The 19,984-nt window shown below is 41.2% G+C and overlaps 1 protein-coding gene across 1 annotated transcript in view; it reads left to right on the top strand.

The window, feature by feature from the left end:
• Positions 1-18,747, top strand: part of LOC135702055 (sodium-coupled monocarboxylate transporter 2) — a 171,028-nt gene extending 152,281 nt beyond the window's left edge. Inside the window, exon 12 of the mRNA XM_065223045.1 lies at positions 17,627-18,747. Within this exon, the coding sequence (XP_065079117.1) occupies positions 17,627-18,080 (454 nt within the window). The 3' untranslated portion in view covers positions 18,081-18,747. The remainder of the gene's footprint in view (positions 1-17,626) is intronic.
• The last annotated feature ends 1,237 nt before the right edge of the window (positions 18,748-19,984 follow it).

The following is a 19,984-nucleotide window of genomic DNA, read 5'->3' as shown; positions in this document are numbered from 1 at the left end:
TGATAATTTACCAGCAGAGTTCTATCAGTTAAACAATTTTGAGCTAGTTTCATAATATAGAGCGGAAAAATGCTATTCCTATGCCTAGAAACCACGACTCCAGTTGAGCAGCCTCCAGATTTGTTTGAACAAATTAAATTGGTAACTCTTAAGAGTTGATGAATAGTTGAATGCTCATGGCAAAATCCAAACTGATTATCTACAAAAATTGAGTTAGTATTTATGTGAAGTATCATTCACTTCAAAATTATTTTTTTTCAAAAATGCTTGCTAATGAAAGCAATTTTATTGGACGGTAGCTAGAAGCTTCAGCTGAATTTTTATCTGGCTTCAAAATTGGGTCAACTTTTGCATTATTCCATTTATCAAGAAAGTATGTCAAATGGAAACATCTGTTCAATAATGTAACCAAGAAAGTTAATTTGTTGTGGCTTTCAGGACATTATACTTTTTAAAGATTTTTTGAAGTTTTTAAACCTTTTTGGCACTTTGATGTTGATTTTGGCCTGACAGTATTTCACTTCTCATTGGTGGCAATTTAACAAAATAGGTCACAGTCAATTTAAGTATAAGTATCGTTGCACTTTAATATCAATTTTCCATGAGATAGAAGCAAAGTAGAACAAAAAACTTCAAAGGAACCGCCCTTCTGTATCCCTTTATTCACCTTATTAATCATCGTCCCACAGTGAATCAACGCGGAGAAAGTGTTTGGTGAAATAATCCAACCTTGCTGCAATCCTCGTTTCTCCGGCGGAAATTCTTCGCCTAGTCCACTTCGCTTACCGTGCTTCCCGGAGGTGTTTGTAGAAGCGCTAAAACAAGTCAAGATTTACTTGAACCACAAGTCTCACCTCTCTTCCTGCCACCTTTGCCAGGTCACCGCACCGCTTCGGTGCCAGCAGAGGTAGATTTTACATTACGTTCTTGGACTTTCCTTTGTACGCTTCCACTCTGGTCTTCTAGCACCGTCGGTTGAGGCGGATGCCATGGCTCTGTCTGCATGAATTACTCGCAAGATACATTGTTTGAATATTGTTAAAAAAAAAGTCTTTATTTACCACCGCTTCCGACCAACCATTCATCATTCTCCGACGCCGACGACGACGACGACGCTTTATAACGAGAGGGTCATGCCTCTCGGGTACTAACGGTGTTAGCTAACGTCAGGTTTCCTTGAATCGCCGGGTAGCAGGTCTTTGAGGGAAAAAGCGCATACCGCAGAGGTTTGTGTATGAGAGTAATGTTTCCCTTCCATTCTTATCGGTACTCTTTTGAGCCAAATCCGATTCCCATTCGATAAGCGTCTGCAACTTACCACGAGTAGCTCAGACAAACAAGCTACAGGGTTGATCCTATCGGTTGGGATTTTCAAAGGGAAAAGAAGGAACCACCTTCCTCGAAGTTGTTTACTTACTACTTTTCTGTCTCTCTTCATCATAACTGGTGGGGTTAGTGGGGAAGATGGTGGACTGTAATTCACGTGAGCCTTCCGGGGAAGTGCTTTTGGGTTGAGCTCTGCAAAGGAAAAGAATGCATTCTTGCTTCGGGATTTTTTTTTCGGTTCTCGAGCTCCCGTTTCCTTTCATATAACGACATAAAGCGTTTTTTTTTTCTCCCGCTGAAGAAAATCCGTTTTTGTTAAGCTCACTTCTCGGCAGGCAGATTGGTGAATTGGAGGAAGACGGGGGCATACCGAGAGTGCTTTACAAGAAGGCGAAAAAAGAACGTCGTTTTACTTTCGTTACACACAATGCCATTACCGAAGTGGTGAGCCTTCCGCCGCTGGTTGCTACGTGCCTACACCGCACCACCCACCACGGGGCTAGGTCGTTTGGGCAGGAAACGGTGCATTCTACCGACAATGTCGTGTTGAGAGATCAGAGGAAGTAAGCTAGCTTGGAGGATGGAACTTTTTTTTTTCTCGCATTGATTGTGTGACCTTGAATATGGTTTCTGTGGGAACGCAAAAAGAGTTTCGACAACTATCGATTAGAGTTGCGATGAGAGCATGAGTTTTTTTTAAGGATTTGGTTCAGTGCGGAAGGTTGCGGTTCAAAGTAGTGTAAGAAAAGGTTTGCCTGAAGTAAACGTCAGAAGAAATTATATTTGTGTAACTGTATGATAATTGACACATGTTTGCAGAATGGTACTTTTGTCAGGGAGTTAAGTTTGGAAATGCTTTTCAGGTGGATAAAGATGTGTTAAATTTTCAATCCAGTCTAGCAATTTTTCAGGTTGGAAAATATGTCGACTTCCCTAAGCATAGAGTGTGGTTAGTAGTATTAAAATTCGTTTTATTTCCATTGATAATAATTTTTACATTTGATATTACATTTCAATTGATTAAGCCCGCAGGGCTCTTAATCTTTAATTTATTGGTACATTTTTTGATTAAATTTTCATTTTCAACTAGTTTACATTATTCCCTTTTGGAAGGCATATTTTGCACGATTTGGAAAAAATAAGTTAATGACCTACCTAGCTACATTTGCTAGAATATGACAATGCCCTAAAATTTCAAGTTCTTGGGTAGTTTTTTTTTACTATCAACCGAAGCATGTTGCATTATTGTTACGAATGGACCATTTGTGGAAAATTAATCAAGCAACATTTGCCTTGATCATTTGAAGACGCTGTCTCATTTTTTAGGGCAATAGTTTATTCTGGTCCTTAACTCAGGAGATGAGAAATTCAAAAATGGGAGAAAATTTAGTTACAGTGTAATCCTTTTGGTATACTCCTATAATAATACTGACTGGGTGCTAACTAGATACTTCAGTAACGTAGTGTTAAGTTTCTGTAGCCTCTGGCCACAGAACAGCCAGAACGCTTAACATCATGTGGAGTGCTATGGCTGTTTGTCTGTGGAATAATTCTATTTGTATTAATAAAAAAAACATTGGAAGGTAGCAAACGACCTTGGAAATGAACATATTGTTACAGGTTGTAAATTTGGACCCAATTTTTGTAGGAAAATAATAGGAAAATTCAAGCTCTTAAAAATAGCAAAACGTTCCCAAAACGGTTGGAAATTTACGACCTCCTATTAGCCTGCATGCCTATAGGGCGGCACAATTTTGTAGCGCAGTACTATCATCCAATTTTCCTGCCTTAATTTTCCTATAATAAGCAACACTGCCTTGCAAGCTCGTAAAACCACCTTCAGCATTTAGCCCAAGCTGGCAAGTGAAATGAAATCGGCAACATTCCTTATCCCTTGACTGAACGCAAAGGTAGATACAATAAATAATAAAACCTGCAGATTGTAGAGGATTTGCCGGCCTGAAATCACTTAATTCAGCACGATAAGGAGGTACTGGTTCAGCCAAATTTTGCTGAGCTATTCGTGAATTTTATGTGACCTTTTTTTTTGGTTCTGTGCCACTCCATCTTGCACATCCAGTGAGCTAAATATGGCTGCGATGGGATTGTACAGTCAGCGTGGATCTGGGACAAAGCCAATCCAGGTCGTATCGATAATGATGTCAATAAAACGGCGGCAGTCGGCTACCGAATGGAACTGTTGCGTGCGCCGTCATCAAGATCATCATCGAAAACATCATACCTGCCACGCAGGTGGCCATAAACCTGTCGATGATGTTCAATGTTTATTGGAATTACTGATGGGCATAAATTTGATTATTCATTTTACAACCATCATAAAAATGCGTTTCTCCAAATTTCGCATAAGGGAACTCCTTTCGTACTAGGGGAGTTTCTCCAGCATTGGCTACACGTTTCTATTATGGTGTGTTCCTTTGGAAACCTCGTAAGTCATAATTGGAACACACCGTAATAGGAACGTGTAGCCATGAGTGGTACATCTCCCCTATATTAAGTAGAAACCTGTGCCGAAAATTATAACCATCACTCATCACGTCATTTGAAGAAAATGAACTAGAAGGATACTATGGTGAGCTCCGTAGTCATCTAACTACATATCGTCTATACTATGATTTAATCGTCAACTTAACTTACATTTCCCATTGGCTAACCCCTCGGCGTGAGATTTTTGTCGTTATCGATTTTCAAACATAAAGCTTCCACGCAGCAGCAGCAACACGGTAATGCTTAACCGGGGAACGTGTGGACCTTTCTGCTGATGTCATCTGTCGAACGAAATCAAGCATAACTATTCAAAGCGTCGTATCTGATTTTGTAAACAATCGGCGATTTGTGGCAATTGCTAGCGCACTCACAAAGATTTCCCCACTTGATGGCTGTGTTGGTTTGCGTGGGTGAGCTAGCAGTTAAGGCAAATCGTCGATTGAATCAGATACGCCAGTTTGAAAAATAATGCTTGAAATATTTCTCTCCTCTATAGCTGGTTGCTGTCACCACCGACCGAACCACGCAGCCGTTGCGGTCGGAGCCTGATATACCATCATAGGTTGGCATAATTTGGCAATGGCAATCGCTGCCCGGGTATGATTTGTGCTGACGACACTGACTGGTTGAGCGCGAATTGAGCCCAAATTTTTTAACGATCATGATGGCTTGGTTACCCCCGTGTGCACTTCCGTTCTCCGTCACCAAAACTGCGGTGAGCTTCGTTGGATAAATATGGAAAATAATCAGAGTATAAAATTTTTAAATCCATGCTTCGTTTCACTCCTGCTGCTTCTCTGGGATGAGGCTCACGAAGCTGTAGGAAAGTAGCAAAACCAGACCGTCAAACGACAACGAGGTTTTTTTTGTCAAGCTTCAAGCAATCCAATGGTGCTGATTTCGCATCGAATAGGTTTCGCTTTGTCGTTTTTTTATGATTATTGCATTTTCCTTTGAAAGCCGGCTTTCAGTAAAGTTACCCGGCAAAATTTGAAGTTTCGAAATGGGTTCGATGAACGACATTTGAAATTTGCTTTAAAGTTGATAGTGAATGCCTTAATGTTTCTTGATAAACTGTTGCGGATGCTATGTTTACTAGAATGTTTATGTTTCTTGGCTTGTTGGGTAATTGGGTCGTACTTCTTAGGAAAGAAGAAACATTAAAAGATCATTAATAGTAGAGCTATGCAGGAAGTGCATAATTACGTTTAAATAATCGTGCACTAAATATACATAAATTGAACAGCATTCGAAAAACTTATCCAACCAACTCATAACTGGCATTAGTTAACAGAAGGAGAATTTCACATTGAAAAGTAATGCCCTTATTCCAAAATGAATTCATATTCCGGTATCCCGAAAACATCTCTTAGAATATTGAATATTTCTTCAAGTCCAGTGCTCAAAATACCACCTACCCTCTCAACCCTTCCTCTCTTAAAACTTTATCGGCGACCAGGGTTACTTCCACTCACTTGCTATAAAAAATGTTGTTCTGAATTATGAAATCATGAAATAGTATAATGCTAATTAGTACCTGTAAGTTACAAGAAGAGGTCATGAAGTATATGTTTGACTCATAAAATCTGTCAATATTGCTTTCAGTGCGTCACAATCAGCGATTTTACGACTCGTGAGCGCTCACTCTGAGTGAACACTCACGAATCATATGATCGCTGATTGTGACGTTCTGAAAGCGAAATTGACAGGTTTTATGTAGACCTGTGCGCCGCCGCGCCACGCCGCCGCCGCCAACGATTTTAATACGCCGCCGCCGGTGATGAAATTAAGCCGGCGCGCCGCCGAAGTAAAATCTTCCACGCCGCCGAATACATTTATGTCACGTTGAAATTAGCGTGTAGTGCACCGATTGTCATTTAGTTTTTTGACATTTGTTCGCACTTTCTCGATCGAGCACACAATAATGAATCATTCAGGTCGGATTTAAATAAAGGTGAATAAGTGAATATAAGGTGTCCCAGAATGTCTAAGCACGACTTTCGAACACCCCTGCTTGTTTTAGATGCCGTTTAACCAGCTGATTATCACGCTGAATCATTGTTTACATTTCGACCAACAGCTTCACGTATCGCAAGCTGCGGTTCTTTACATTTCCGTGACAATGCGAAGCATTTCTCTGGAAAAGTGCAAACAAATCGTGCACAAATGGTGTACTATACCCATTTTCTTTTAAATATCATTATTAAGGAGACTTTTAGCCCAATCTCCAACATTTCTCTGAGTAAATTAGCGAAATTGGAAGGTGTAAGCATCGGAGCCGTTCGAAACGCGATTCGAAAGTATGGTGATAAAGCAACTTTCCAGGACAAGCAAAAATCTGGAGGTAAACGGAATCCTGTTGACCAAAATCTGAACCGGAAAATCGTGCAAGCTTTCCCTCGCAAGAAAAGGGCTTCGGTTCGAGACGTGGCTAGAAAAGTGGGATCCTCGAAAAGTAACGTCCAGCGGGCCAAGGCAAGAATGGGTCTTAAGACGTTTAAGAAGCAGAAGTTGCCAAAGCGAAGGTAAAAACAAGCCGCATCCGTCAAACCGAGGGCTCGGAAGCAGAGTGGCCAGATTGTTTTTTTTTCATTATCGGTGGCTCTCAAAACTATTATCGATAGTTATCTGTAGGCCGTCTGAAGAAGGCTTTCCCGATACTTGAAACCTTTATGAGCGGAGGGAGTAACTGTCCCTCAGTTCTTCTGCTTTAAACGTGTCGAAATCTGTATGAATATTTTTCAAGATTACTAAAAATCTGTGATTCTCGGTAGGAAAAGTGAAACCTTTTGTCTGTGAATCGGTAGGCATATCGAAAATCGATAGGACTACCGATAAATCGGTAGGTCTGGCCACCCTGATCGGAAGTTATAGAGCTTTTTGACGTTTAATCGGTGCACACTACTACACAATTTAAATCGAACGAGTACGAGCAAGAGGGAAACAGATTAGTGGGAAAACAAACCGTTCATTCATCCATGTATGCTAGATAGAGAAAGACTATTAAACGTCAAAAAGGTTTATACGACCAGTTGCTGTGCGGAAAATCGGTGTTCGAGATTATGGACGTTGAATCATACGTTAAATTTGATTACAAAACTCTTCCTAGTGATCAGTACTAAACCGTTCGTGATGGCCGAAGTGTTGACGACGCGGATAAGTCGATTTTTTCCGAAAAAAATCGATAAAAATGCTATTTGGTGAGTGTGGTATGCTTTCCAAACCGTTGGTGACAACGGAGACAATGACAACCGATGTTTAAGTGCGTGAGTGTTCAAACAAGCGTCTGTTACCCATGATCCGCAAACACGACGCCTCAGTACTGTTTTGGCCGGATTTGGCGTCGGTTCATTACTCCAAGGACACGATAGCCTGGTACAAAGCCAACAAAGTCCAATTCGTACCCAAGGAGATGAATCCACCAAACTGTCCCCAGGCCAGGCCAATCGAAACTTTTTGGGTCCTGACCCAAGCATATTTGCGGACACATATAAAGGCAGCGGATTCCGTTACAAAGTTTGTGAAAAACTGGGAAAAAGCATCCAAACTTGTTGGACGGAAGCTACGTTTTACTGTAAAAGAATATTATAGAGAACATGAAAACGAAATAAAAATCGTATTTGCTGTAAACAAAGTTACGTCATCGTTTTTTTTTTCAAATCGTGCTAAGACATTCTACAACACTCTATATTACTAACAACACGTTTATATTTGAGCTTTTTTTTTAAATCTCTTACAGGTCCAAGTTGTGTTTCAAATACATAAACCAAAAGTTGTATGACTACAATGCGTGTACATTCAAATATGTATCAGAGTAGTACAAGCATATCATTTATCGCTGTTAACATATTAAAAACATGTATTGCTCAATAAATGAAAGAATTTCTAGGGTCCATTAAAATGTTGCAACAAGTTGCTTTAAAATATTATCCACCCCTACATATCGTACTTTTCTTATACTTAATAGAAGGGTTGTAACACTTTGCAATACGACTTCACCAACAAGCACTTGAAATATTTTCCTAAACAAGTTCCGCATGTACGGCTAATGATAACGACTCAAAATTGAGTAAGAGTTACTCATATTCGAGTTCAGTTATTTATTTATTTTTTTGTTGGGGAGTAAAGTAAAACCACTCCGTGCATTATTTGAACTTTTGTGGTACCCCTATTTGCTGTTTGTATCATGCAAATCGACCACTATTTAACAAGTAGACAGCTAATTGCCTGGACACATCTTTTCCCAGTCCAGTAGAATATGGTTTATAGAACCAATTACTTTTCCATGATTTGCAGACTAAATATCACTGGGTAGTAAGCTAATACTTCCGAGAAATTTGGATATATGCTTGTGTAATGCACCACAACTGCAGAACAGATGTTCCGAGGTTTCACGTTCCAAATTACAGAAACGATTGATATTACTCTGAACCCGATCAATGTTCTTAATGTGATATCTACAAGGACAGTACCTAGTTACTAGGCCAGTGTATATACTAAGAGCACTTTTAGTGAGCTCTAAGAGCTTTTTGGTGTATGTTATATTAGGAGTTATATATGATTGAGCCTTGACGAACGTTAGGACCACCAGTTTCCCAATCCGAAAGTGCCGTTTCACATACGTTGAAGGAAATTTCATAGTTGTCCCCTGGTTTCATCCAGTCTCCATTCATACTCATCACTAGTCCTCTTTGGAAGTATTGTAAGATGCTTAGATGACCAACAAGATCAACTGGCATTACTTTTTTAGATCTTTTGAGCCCTTCTTTCCACTTCTAGTTGCACATGTTCATGCAAGGGCAGCAGATTGAGGATTGCTTCCCAAGCAACACACTTCCATCATAAAAAGTAGCCGCAACTTGATTGTGACTGAAATAAGCTACATACAAGTTTCCACAACTACTCAGTGACAAGTGTGCTGCTAGGGTTCTAATGCTTTTGATGGGGTGCTACGCACCGCACCCGTTATTGCAATTGCATGCTAGACGTTGAAGTTTTGTTAGTTTCCTCTGAGCAGGCCTCTTTTGATTTTGGTCACCACACTAACGAAGCATGAGAGTTCAGGTTACTCAAATTCGCGAAATCGTAGGTCACTCATAGATTGAGTAAATTTTCCGACGCTTTTCCGAGGAAAACTTCTCGAATATTAGGAAAACTTCTCGAATATTAGGAAAGCTGATTGTGGTTTTAATCTGTCTTCTAGTACACTTCTAACCTGTGTACATTTTTTTTTTAATTTTTCACATATTCGAGAAGTTTTCCCCGGGAAAGTGTCGGAAAATTTACTCAAACTATGAGTGACCTACGTTATAGCGATTTTCAGTAATCTGAAATCAAATATGGGTAGCATTTTTTGTCCATGTGCAATTGGTTTGGAAAGTATTTTTTTTTTGTAAATCAGTTGGAATTAACTCACGCCGACATACGCCGCCACGCCGCCGCCGCCGAAAGCAAACGGCGTGACGCCGCCACGCCGCCGCCGCCGGCAGAAAATAACATATCACGCCGCCGCCGAAAATATTTTGATCGGCGCACAGGTCTAGTTTTATGAGTCAAACACATACTTTACCCCTTCTTCTTGTTACTTACTAGTACAACATATCATTATAACATCTAATGATTGCATAATTCCGAAAAATATTTTTTTATAGCAAGTGAGTGGAAGCAACCCTGTCGGCGACCGACTTTTCGAATAAATTTGTTAGTCTTAGATCCTTGAAAATTGTTAATTTTAGAGATCATAGAAAATTTATCCATGGTTTAGATATTGATTTTCTTCCTTGTTTGTGATCTCGCATATTATTGTAGTCTCAGAATCAGCGTTCGGAAAATCATTCTCAAATGTCATTAATTGAGCCCTCCTGAAAGAATAACCTCGCGTTCGAACCAAAACTCACGCGTGATACACTTATGACTTTTCACGCACTCACACTCACATCGGCGAATGAACCTATGCATTAGATTTGAGTTTTGGAGTTTTTCGCAATACTGCTCAGAATATTAGAAAATAATCAGTCCCTAATGTTACGAACAGTTTCCTTAGGCCAGGATTTAGATATATATTTTTATCAGTATCAAAAGGTATCAACATTTTTTGAAGTATTGAAATCTAGGAAAACTTTCGAAATCATGGAACTCGATGTTTTTTTGTTCTAGGTTTTTGACAAATCTAGATAGAGCTGGAATTAGGGCCTAACAGCTTTTGTAAACAATCGATGATTCCTAGAAATTCAAGGCTCACACACGCAAACCTACATCCTCATCAGGTGGGGAAAGACTTCTCCTATCCGATGGATATGTTGGTCTGCGTGGGCGTGCCTTGAGTTCCTAGAAATCATCCATAGAAGTCATTGTTTACAAAAGCTGTTTCGCCCTAATTCCAGCTCTATCTAGAAATGTTTAATGTATCAATTATAATTAGATTTCTTCAATATGTTGAGCAGATAGCTCATATTTGAACTTTATCTATTTTGTTTGTATAACTTCTGCGTGAAGTTAACGTTGAAGATGCTTAGCGTCAAATAACAGACTTTTTTTTTTAATAATTACTTTATTTGTACAGGCTCAATCGAATAAACTTTAGAGAGCCGAGCTATCCTTTCCGTTATACATTATTACTGTCTTATATTTAAAGTTAAAGGAAGTGGACCGAGTACTCACGGTTGTCTCGAGGTTAGTGGAGATTTACAATTTTTTGGATGGGAAAAGGGAAGAAGGAGGTTTGAAATGTGGTTTACGATACAAATATTTAATTAATCTTAAAACATGAAATTATTTCTATTCATCTTGAAAACAAACCCACACGTACAAAATACAAACTAAACACAAGGTTAATCAAACTTACAATCTAAGGTTAATATTCTTATAGTAAACATATATAAGTTTCATAAACTCCAGATCGCGTCTAGCCAAAATATCCCGAACTGGAACATTAGGTTGCCTACTTCGAGCCCGAAGGGAATCATAAAAATGTGATCTGACTCCACGATACTCCGCACAAGACCAAAGGACGTGATCAGCGTCCTGGTAACCTTGTCCACATTCACAGAGATTGCTGTTTCCCAACCCCACACGGAACAAGTGAGCGTTTAGACAACATGAGACGAGACATCGCGCGTATGAAGTCTCGACCCAAGTCCAACCCTTTGAACCATGCAAACTTCGACACCTTAGGGATAATTGAATGTAGCCATCGTCCCAAGCTCCCCTCACTCCATTTATGTTGCCAGCTAACGAGCGACTGCTGACGATAAATAGAGAAAAAATCACTATAGGCGATTTGTCGATCATAAATGTCGCCTTTAGCGCCCACCCTCGCAAGTGAATCCGCGTTCTCATTGCCCTTAATTGAGCAATACGAAGGGACCCACGCGAAGGTGATGATGAAAGAGCGCACGGATAAAGCACTAAGCAGCTCTTTTATTTTCAAGAGAAAATACGAAAAATGCCTTACCGGCCTAATGGAACGGATAGCCTCGACAGAACTGAGACTATCCGTAAAAATAATGTAGTGGTCTGGAAGAAGTGAAGCAATAGTTTCCAAAGTGTAGTGAATTGCTGCCAGTTCAGCCACATATACAGAACAAGGAGCTTCAAGTTTTCGAGCGGCGCTATGAAATTCATTAAATACACCAAAACCAGCGGACTCCTCTATTAGAGATCCATCTGTGAAAAACGTTCTTGCGGAATCAACATGGCCAAACTTTGCAGAGTATAATGACGGAGCAATCATAGGACGATGATGCTCTGGAATTCCGCGGATTTCCTGCGTCATAGATAAATCAAAATTCACTGAATTGCCGAAATCGGAGAAGACTACACGATTGGGAATATTTCTTGAAGGGCTGACATCCTGTGTTAAATATAGGTAGTACAAAGTCATAAAACATGTTTGAGGATTTAGCTCCAGAAGCTTCTCCAAATTTTCGATCACCAGTGGGTTCATTACTTCGCAACGGGTGAGGAGCCTCAGAGATAACTCTGAAAAACGGACGCATAGTGGCAACATGCCCGCCAGAACTTCGAGACTCATAGTATGAGTCGAGTGCATGCATTCTAACGCGATACGAAGACAACGATACTGGATCCGTTCCAGCTTGATGATGTGCGTTTTAGCTGCCGACTGGAAACAAAAACTATCCTAGAACCGATAAAATCGTTGTCCGGTACAACGCCAGAAGATCTTGTGGATGGGCTCCCCACCACGTAAATAACAGACTTAAAGTGGTAATTTTATACGATAGATAAGGAGATGCAAGTATAGAGTTCATAGTTCCGTTAGAGCACGGCAGTGTGAAAATTCTATATAGAGTGTAGAAAGCTAGCAAGGACAACTGTTGGCTTACCTCCTTCGATTGGTCAGTGGATCATCCGGGCCGACTCCAACACTGCTTGGGGGCCGGTTGTTTGATTAACGACTACTGATGTTGTTTTTGGGAGTAGTGAGGTTGGGGGGAAACCAGACGTTCCTATGAAGGTTGTTTCCTTCTCCTTCCGGTAGTACTTCTCCCAAATGGGACACTTAATAACACACGCGGATTAGGTTAAAACACAGTTTACAAAACGACATTTATTACACAATTACTAGACAATTTACTTCTCAAAATCAACGGCTACCGAAACCAACTGACTCCCGTCTTCTGATCTGGTCATCATTTGACCCGTGGCAATGTAGATACAATCTCCATCTCGCACTGTCCCTGCGTTCGGTCCAACTTTGCACTCGACGTCCGATACGAGGAGAATCTGCTTCGTCTGACTGCGTAGGATACTTGACCTCAAATCTTCCTGCACAACTTGCCCTACCAGAAGCATATCGTTTAAGGACACTCCGGATGACGTTTTACACGAGGCGTCGAAGACTACTCTGACCTTGGTGATGGTACTCGCCTTCTTGACCACCGGATGATGGGGAAGATAATACCGTTTGATCGGCTCCTCCGTAGTTTCTTCGACTTTGCGCATGTGTCCCAGTTTCAGGTACTCGTCCATGAATCCGATATATTGTTTCCGTAAGTTGGCGTCCCTTGCCAACCTCCTTTCCGTGAATTACTCAGGTTTGGAAGAACGTCTTCGTTTTTGGGTAGAGGAACAATTTTACGACCTTCTGGACCTCTTTGAACTCCATGTTGAAATAATTCTGTACACTTTTTCTCCTCCAGAGACTAAGCGTCTGTGAATTCCACCTCCTCGCACGACCAGAAACGTGCCATCAACTTTTCCAAGCCCCCGGACGTTGAGAAATGGCAGTTGACTTGTAGGGATAGGAGTTGAATAGCCACCACATACTACCCACCCGAACACCGAGTCTGTAAGACTTGGCAGATGTTTGCCGATTGTAATCCTTCGCCCCGATTCGAAGAATTCGAAGAAAGCCTCAATGCCTAGCACAATGTCGACTTCCTTGGACGGGAATAATGCAGGATCCGCTAGCTCAATTCCGTTCGGTAGAATCCACCCTTCCGTGTTGATTGATGTTGTAGGGAGATTCGCAGTCACGTTGGGTAGCACCAAAAACCTCATTTCTCGCGAGAAATTCGAGATTTGCGAACGTATGACCGGTTGGACTGTATGTTTGACCTTGGTGCCCCCTTGTCCTATACCAAGGACAGAGACGTCGACCTTATTCCTGACTACCTTCATCCTTTGGGTTAACCGTTCCGATACGAAGTTGCTCTCTGAACCGGAATCGAGAAGAGCACGGGCATGGTACCTTGAACCAACGTCGTTCTCGACGATGATTACCGCTGTCGCTAAAAGGACTTGCGACGTGAGTGGATTAGACGTACCGCATACCGAAACGTCAGTGGCTGTCACGTTAGCCACTTGGACTGAATTGGAACCTGAGGAGCCTTCGGATTCTTTGGAATTTGAAGGATGGTTGCCCCCAGCAACGTTACAGTGTTATCCTTCTCCGACTTGTAGCAAACCAGGATGTGATGACGGTTCTTGCAGATCCGACAGGAAAATTTGGATTGGCAATCCTTTGCCTGATGCCCCGATCGAAAGCAATTCCAGCAAAGTCCGTGAGATTCCAGTAGAGAATCCCGCCACAGAAAGTTTAGAATCTTCCTACTGACGATTGAACCGAATTGATCATTTTGTCAAGCTTCTGCATTCATGTTCCATCAGATGTCACAGCTGTTGTTTGCGGTGACATCTATCGGAAACTAGACACAATCTGTTTTCCTATAATTGTTCACAGAGGACACTGCAGTGCAAAACATGTCTGGTACCTCTATATATGCATTTAGATACTTTATGCCCCGCCCCATACATAAAATTCGGCGGGAAATTCTGTGAGGGGTGAGCTATTTTGTGTGCAGAATGTGTAAAAAAGGAGGGACTTCAAATGTTAAAGCAAATGCATACTCTATTTTGTAATCTGTGAAAGGGAAATCACAAATCGAGTGTCAACCAAATACATGGCATGTTTAGAGATTGAGGTCGTGAGAACGACAAAGTCCTTGATTCATTTCTTTAGGTTGTCGTTCACTTTTTTTTTGACCTGAATATGCATCGAAAGCGAATTATTCCCACTTCTCTCAATTTATATATGGGGATTTTTATCACTTCCTACCAGCGGAACAGTGCCATCTCTGTGGAAAATGGTCGAACAAAATGATTAATTGTAGCTTGCCTTGATTGCTGAAGCTTTCAGTTTCGGTGGTGGTTGTTGCTGATGGACGATCTTGGTATCCGTCGGCCTAGACGGAAGGGATTCCAGTACTTGCATTCGCTGATGCAGAAATTCGGTGAGGTCTGTCAGTGAATCCATTTCCGTTTTGGCCGAATATTCTTCCCATGCTCAACGAGTTCATGGATCCAGTCGCATCGTGAGCAGATTCACCAATAGGAGATCCTTGTACTCAACAGGTTCCACGATTTGATCAAGCGTTTGGACGACTCGGTGAAAACCTTCCACCAGAGTACGCAACTCAACAACAGATTCCTTGGAGAGAGTCGGAAGCTTGAAGAAAGATTGGACCAGCTTCTTCTTCAACAGCTTGTTGTAGTTGTACCTCTTTACCAGAGTATCCCAAGCTATCTGGTAATTCGTATTGGTAATTTTCAGTGGATCGATTAGGCTTTTCGGTTCACCTTGAAGACACCCTATAAAATAAAGAAATTTCTCCACCTCTGGTAAATCAGTCCTCCAGTGGATTAGCAAGGTGAACAGGTCTCGGAAGCTTAACCAGTCATCGATGTCACCGTTGAATGATTGGAGTTTGATCTGCGGTAACCGGACATGACCGACAACACCTGACATTGATTGTTCATGGGCGGACTGTTCCAACTCAGAAGAAACGCGAAGGGCCTTGCTTTTGTCCAACAGGAAGGTTTTGGCTTCATAATAGCGATCGATCAAGTGCTTGCGTAGCTTACCATAATAATTCTCCTCATCCTCGAAGTCTTCATGAGATTTTAGTTCGACCAAATTCTCACTAAATCTCTCCCACCAATCATCGATCCGTTCTAATCGAACTTTGACTTGAGTACCGGTGGTTTTATCAGAAAACTTCTGAATGAAAGACCAAATGTCATCGAACGAGGATTTCAAATCGTCCAATTGAACCCTCAGTTGCTTCAGGGATGACGGGTGGTGGGTGGCATTTTGATGTGATATCAAACAATCGGTAAAGAATTTGAAGGTGTAGTATTCCGCGTATAGACTTCGCTTCAGCGGACATATACTGCTCGCTATTACTGACCTGACAGAACAGGTTACTTTTCTATTATGAATCCAAATTCGAACCAAAAGTAGCAAAAGGTTCGATGACGTCACATCAATCTTGCCTCGGTAGGGATCACCCAATTTTAGGTTAAAGTTCACAGAAGAGGGGAAAACGGGGTGTAATATCCAGAGAAACCCAAGCCTCGGCTGGGCATATACTGTGGCAACCTACCTGGAGGTACCAACAGCAGTACCAATCAAAAATTATCAAAATTCCACACCAAATTGGTATAAACGTTGCCTTGATCACGGACAATGTAAACTCCAGAACGTGTGTGTGCAGGATGTAGTGCGAAGAGGAATAATGGCTATGTAGCAATCGTATGACTAGCTTCGGTAGGACATATACCGTGTAACTAAACTGGAGGACTAACAGCTTCACCAACCAGAACAAAAAACCAGTCGAGGATGCAAATTGGGGTTTATCAGCAGACTTGCTCTAACGAGCAGTTCAATTGCAAGGCCTGCGTGGTGTTAATTGAAGAGGATGTACGGGATTTCAATTAACATTGTGTATTTCTGTATAGCCTAGCTCGGCAGTAACATCCCAAGTAACAATTTTGGTTTTATGAAGGTTCTGTAGGCCATGATTTAGACTTGTAGAATGCTATAAAACCGCGATAAAACCAGCAATGTTACTTGGGATATACAAAGAGTTCACTCACCCGGGAGGGAATAAATGGCGGCTCCCTCTTCTGCCACTGTCCACAGCAATCGTTCTTCAAAGCGACAGCCAGGGTTGACGACTTATGCGGGATGCACAATCGTTCTTTTGCTAAACCATCCGTTGATAATCAGCTTGATTACCATCCTCAGTTTTCTGGGGGTCTTACTACAACAACTTTTATGAAGGTACGAATTGGGTTGATCATCTCTCTTTACCAAACTCCCCAGTTGGACAGGGATGTTGAGGGGTATCCCTCCCTCCCCTACTGGCAAAAAGAGATGATCGCCTATGAGCAAATCTGGAAAGCCGATCAAATTTTTACGTTGCCTATGATTATTCAAAGATCGGCTTAAATATAATGAAAATCGAAGAAATTTGTACTCAATCTATGAGTATGCTCATACAATTTTCATCGACTTTCTTGATATTCGAGTCAATTTTTGGAGGAAAATAGAGGAAAATTTTACTCATACTGAGTAACTCCACTTTTCGCAATTTTGAGTTGAGTTCGAATGAATTTGGAGTTATTGTATATCTGTTGCTTTCTGTCCATGGAAGTATAACAGTTCCATCTGAATAAAAGCAAGCCGAGAAAAACGCTGATATTTTTCCGTGGGCTCTTGTGGGTGAGACTACCCTTTTGCACGATATTTTTTAAATAAAACACGTAGGGACACACTAGTGCTCAATGTAAAACACAGGTGGTTTTCAAACGATTCCAATTTTCTAGTAAATGCCATATTTATCGAACATTATGTAATTGCGGTAGTTTTATGTAATTGTGGAAAACAAATGTTGACAGAAGAATAATTGAACGCGGACCTTACAAACACCTCCCACACATTACTTATGGTTACTGGGAATGGTTAAATACATATGATTTATAACTCATGCCCCTGGGAATCCTAGAAACTTATCATTGGGTAAGGTCCTCAAAGATTGTTGACCGATTTTAGACGAACAAAAGTTGCACTACCACAATTCTGGATTAGTTAATTCATCTGAATTTCCAATTATTCATTTTCATGTTGTGAGATTACACGCTTTGATGATTTTACATTGAGGGGTTTTAAATTATGCCAGAAACATAAAATCATTCAATTGATGGACGCCCATCAGATGCTAATTCAGATGCTTCTGACAAATTTCCGGAAATTTCCCCCAATGATTGAGCATCTCGCCCGCAGCAAACCGTCGTGAAACCAAGCAGCACTAAATGCCATATGCAAGCCAATTTCCCATCATAATCGCAGTCAACTAAGCTCATTGGCAGTCAGATGATGCATAAACTCATCACTTCAAATAGCCACTGCCTCCGACTACACCAACAAGTTGAATTACAACAGATCGTTCGATGCTCATCTCTGTTTCTTTTTGAAATTTTATCCTTGCAGTTCCTCCGACGAATCCCCGCTGGCCTCAGTGTACCGAATCAGCTACATGTGGTACTCGCTCCTGGGAACTTTCCTGACTGTGTTCTTCGGTTTCGTCATCTCCCTGATGACGGGGGGTGCCAACCTTTGTGGAGGCAAGCATACTGCGGATCTGCTGCCAACACTTCGGAACTCATTCAAACAGGATGAAAGCTGCAACGGATACAAGCACTCGAAGAAGGGTGATGAGGAAGGGGGAAGAAAATCAATTACGAGAGATGGCTCTATCCGAATCCAGGTTGGAGCACCGATGACGATGATGATGAAAACCAGTGTCTCCGGCAAGAAATCAATGAAGGCAAAGGGAAGCATTCCTGATGAAGGTAACATATTCGCAACCGAAGGATATCGCAATCAAGCCACCCCGGTAAGTCCCGGCAGCCTGGCGTTGGAGGTGGAACGTGGAAAGTTTTAATTATGGATTTTAGCAGCTTGTCTCTTTGCTTGCCACGGGTGGTTCGTGCCCCTTGGGGAGATTATTTTGGAATCCTGTGTGAGGAATGTAACCTGGAGAGCTTTCCGATCGGTTGCGATTATAAATTATTAAAAACTTGTTTAGGTTACTGGAAAAAGATACATTTAGTTTTGTAACAAAAGCTCATACAATTTTCACCATTTGATATCAAGCGAGGGAGAGAAAGCGAGAGAGAGGTTATCAATCGAGAAATTCACATTTCTGTTTGATTTCTCTTGGTTGAGGCCGACTAACGAGTATCTATCGTACTAGACTTCCCCATATTTCTTTTCACATATCCATAAGGCATTGACTATATTAGGCTTGATAGGCCAATGGATGAATTTATACACGGAAGCAATATAAAGTACAAATATAGGACTAGATGGCTCCTGTTTTCCACAGTAGAATGGTGAAAGAGAGAATGCATTTGCTAATTACTGGAATGATGAGTTTTTAATTGACAGGAAATTGTACCTTGAGATTGTTGGTTATTTCAGCAATTTCATTCCATCTCGGAATCGATCGTTCGCATATTTATTGACGATAGGATAATTTTATTAGGATCTTAATTTATCGAAGCGAAATTTGATACTACCATATAAAGTATAATAAATCCATGCAAATAGCAACGTTCCAGCGTTTTCACATCGAAAGAAAATCCTTTACGCGTTTTCCAGGACCTTCAGTGCGCTCTCAATTCAAGTAGCAGTGCTCTTCACTCCTCAGATACATAGCAACGGATTTAAATTTATTGTAACAATAAAAGTCTATCAATGGCATCGGCAACGTAGCAGGCCGGGCATGCAGGCGAACACTTTTAAAACTTCCAATTAAAACTCGATATTCTCGAGGGGATGGGCACTTTTGAATCGCAACGGGGGACGTTTTTCTAGTATCAAGGGAGCACTTAATTTAAACATGGAAATTGAACATCATAAATAACAGCAATCATCGCCCATAACGACAAAAGCCCTGCATAGCGCTATGCTCGTACGAACGGATGAACGGTCGGACGGATGGATGGAGAGGCTCTTTGCTGCTTCCATTTATTGCATTCAAGTACCCTTCGGATTCTGTCGGTGCCATTCCCGGGATGTGTGCATGATGATGATGATGATGATGATGGTGGTGGTGGTGGTGGTAGTGGTGGTGGTGGTGGTGGTAGTGATGGGGATGGTACCTCACCGGGTTCGGTAGTAATTCACCGGGCGAAACAATATTCTCGGATACTTCCATTCTCACTCACTCGTCATCCGGTTTCCCATTAGCCAGTCTCCCACTCATCCTTGTTAACAGCTAAACGGGTAGGTTCCGTTGTAGTCACGAATGTTCCAGAGTGGACGAGAAATGAACTTTCGCTCAAAGTGGTACACTCTTGTGTGTATTAATTGAGACAACTGCAATTTTCTCAATATTCCATGTGATTTACAGTTGGGTTTTCATATCTCGATTTTTTATAAAACGATAACTTGTGGAGTAGAGATTGACAGTAGAGGTATAAACAGTATCAGGTTTCGGCTTATCGGTCAAACACTCTAATTTAGAACGACAACCTGATGAAGACACCAACAAGTGCTGATTATAGATTATTTGACTGATAAGCTGAAATCTGATGCAACGATATTTTCTCCAAATCGATGGTAGGTGCTCTTAATAAGACGATATTTCTACAAGTAGAAACATTTTTTGCTCGATGTATTGTGTAGTGTGCTTTTGATTCCATATTTCAATCAGTTAGGGTTAACTACCCCATTTCCGGCCTATTAAGCACAACCCGCACTTACTCTGTTTTAATCTAGCGCAGTTTAGCTCCAAACGGAATGTTATTATTACTGATGGCTTCCAAATTCCAAAGGAAAAGG

Source organism: Ochlerotatus camptorhynchus, unplaced genomic scaffold, assembly GCF_037179485.1.
Source record: "Ochlerotatus camptorhynchus isolate MF236.1 unplaced genomic scaffold, CSIRO-AGI_Acam_v1.1 ptg000183l, whole genome shotgun sequence".
Taxonomy (NCBI): domain Eukaryota; kingdom Metazoa; phylum Arthropoda; class Insecta; order Diptera; family Culicidae; genus Ochlerotatus; species Ochlerotatus camptorhynchus.
This window is presented reverse-complemented; position numbering and strand designations above follow the sequence as displayed.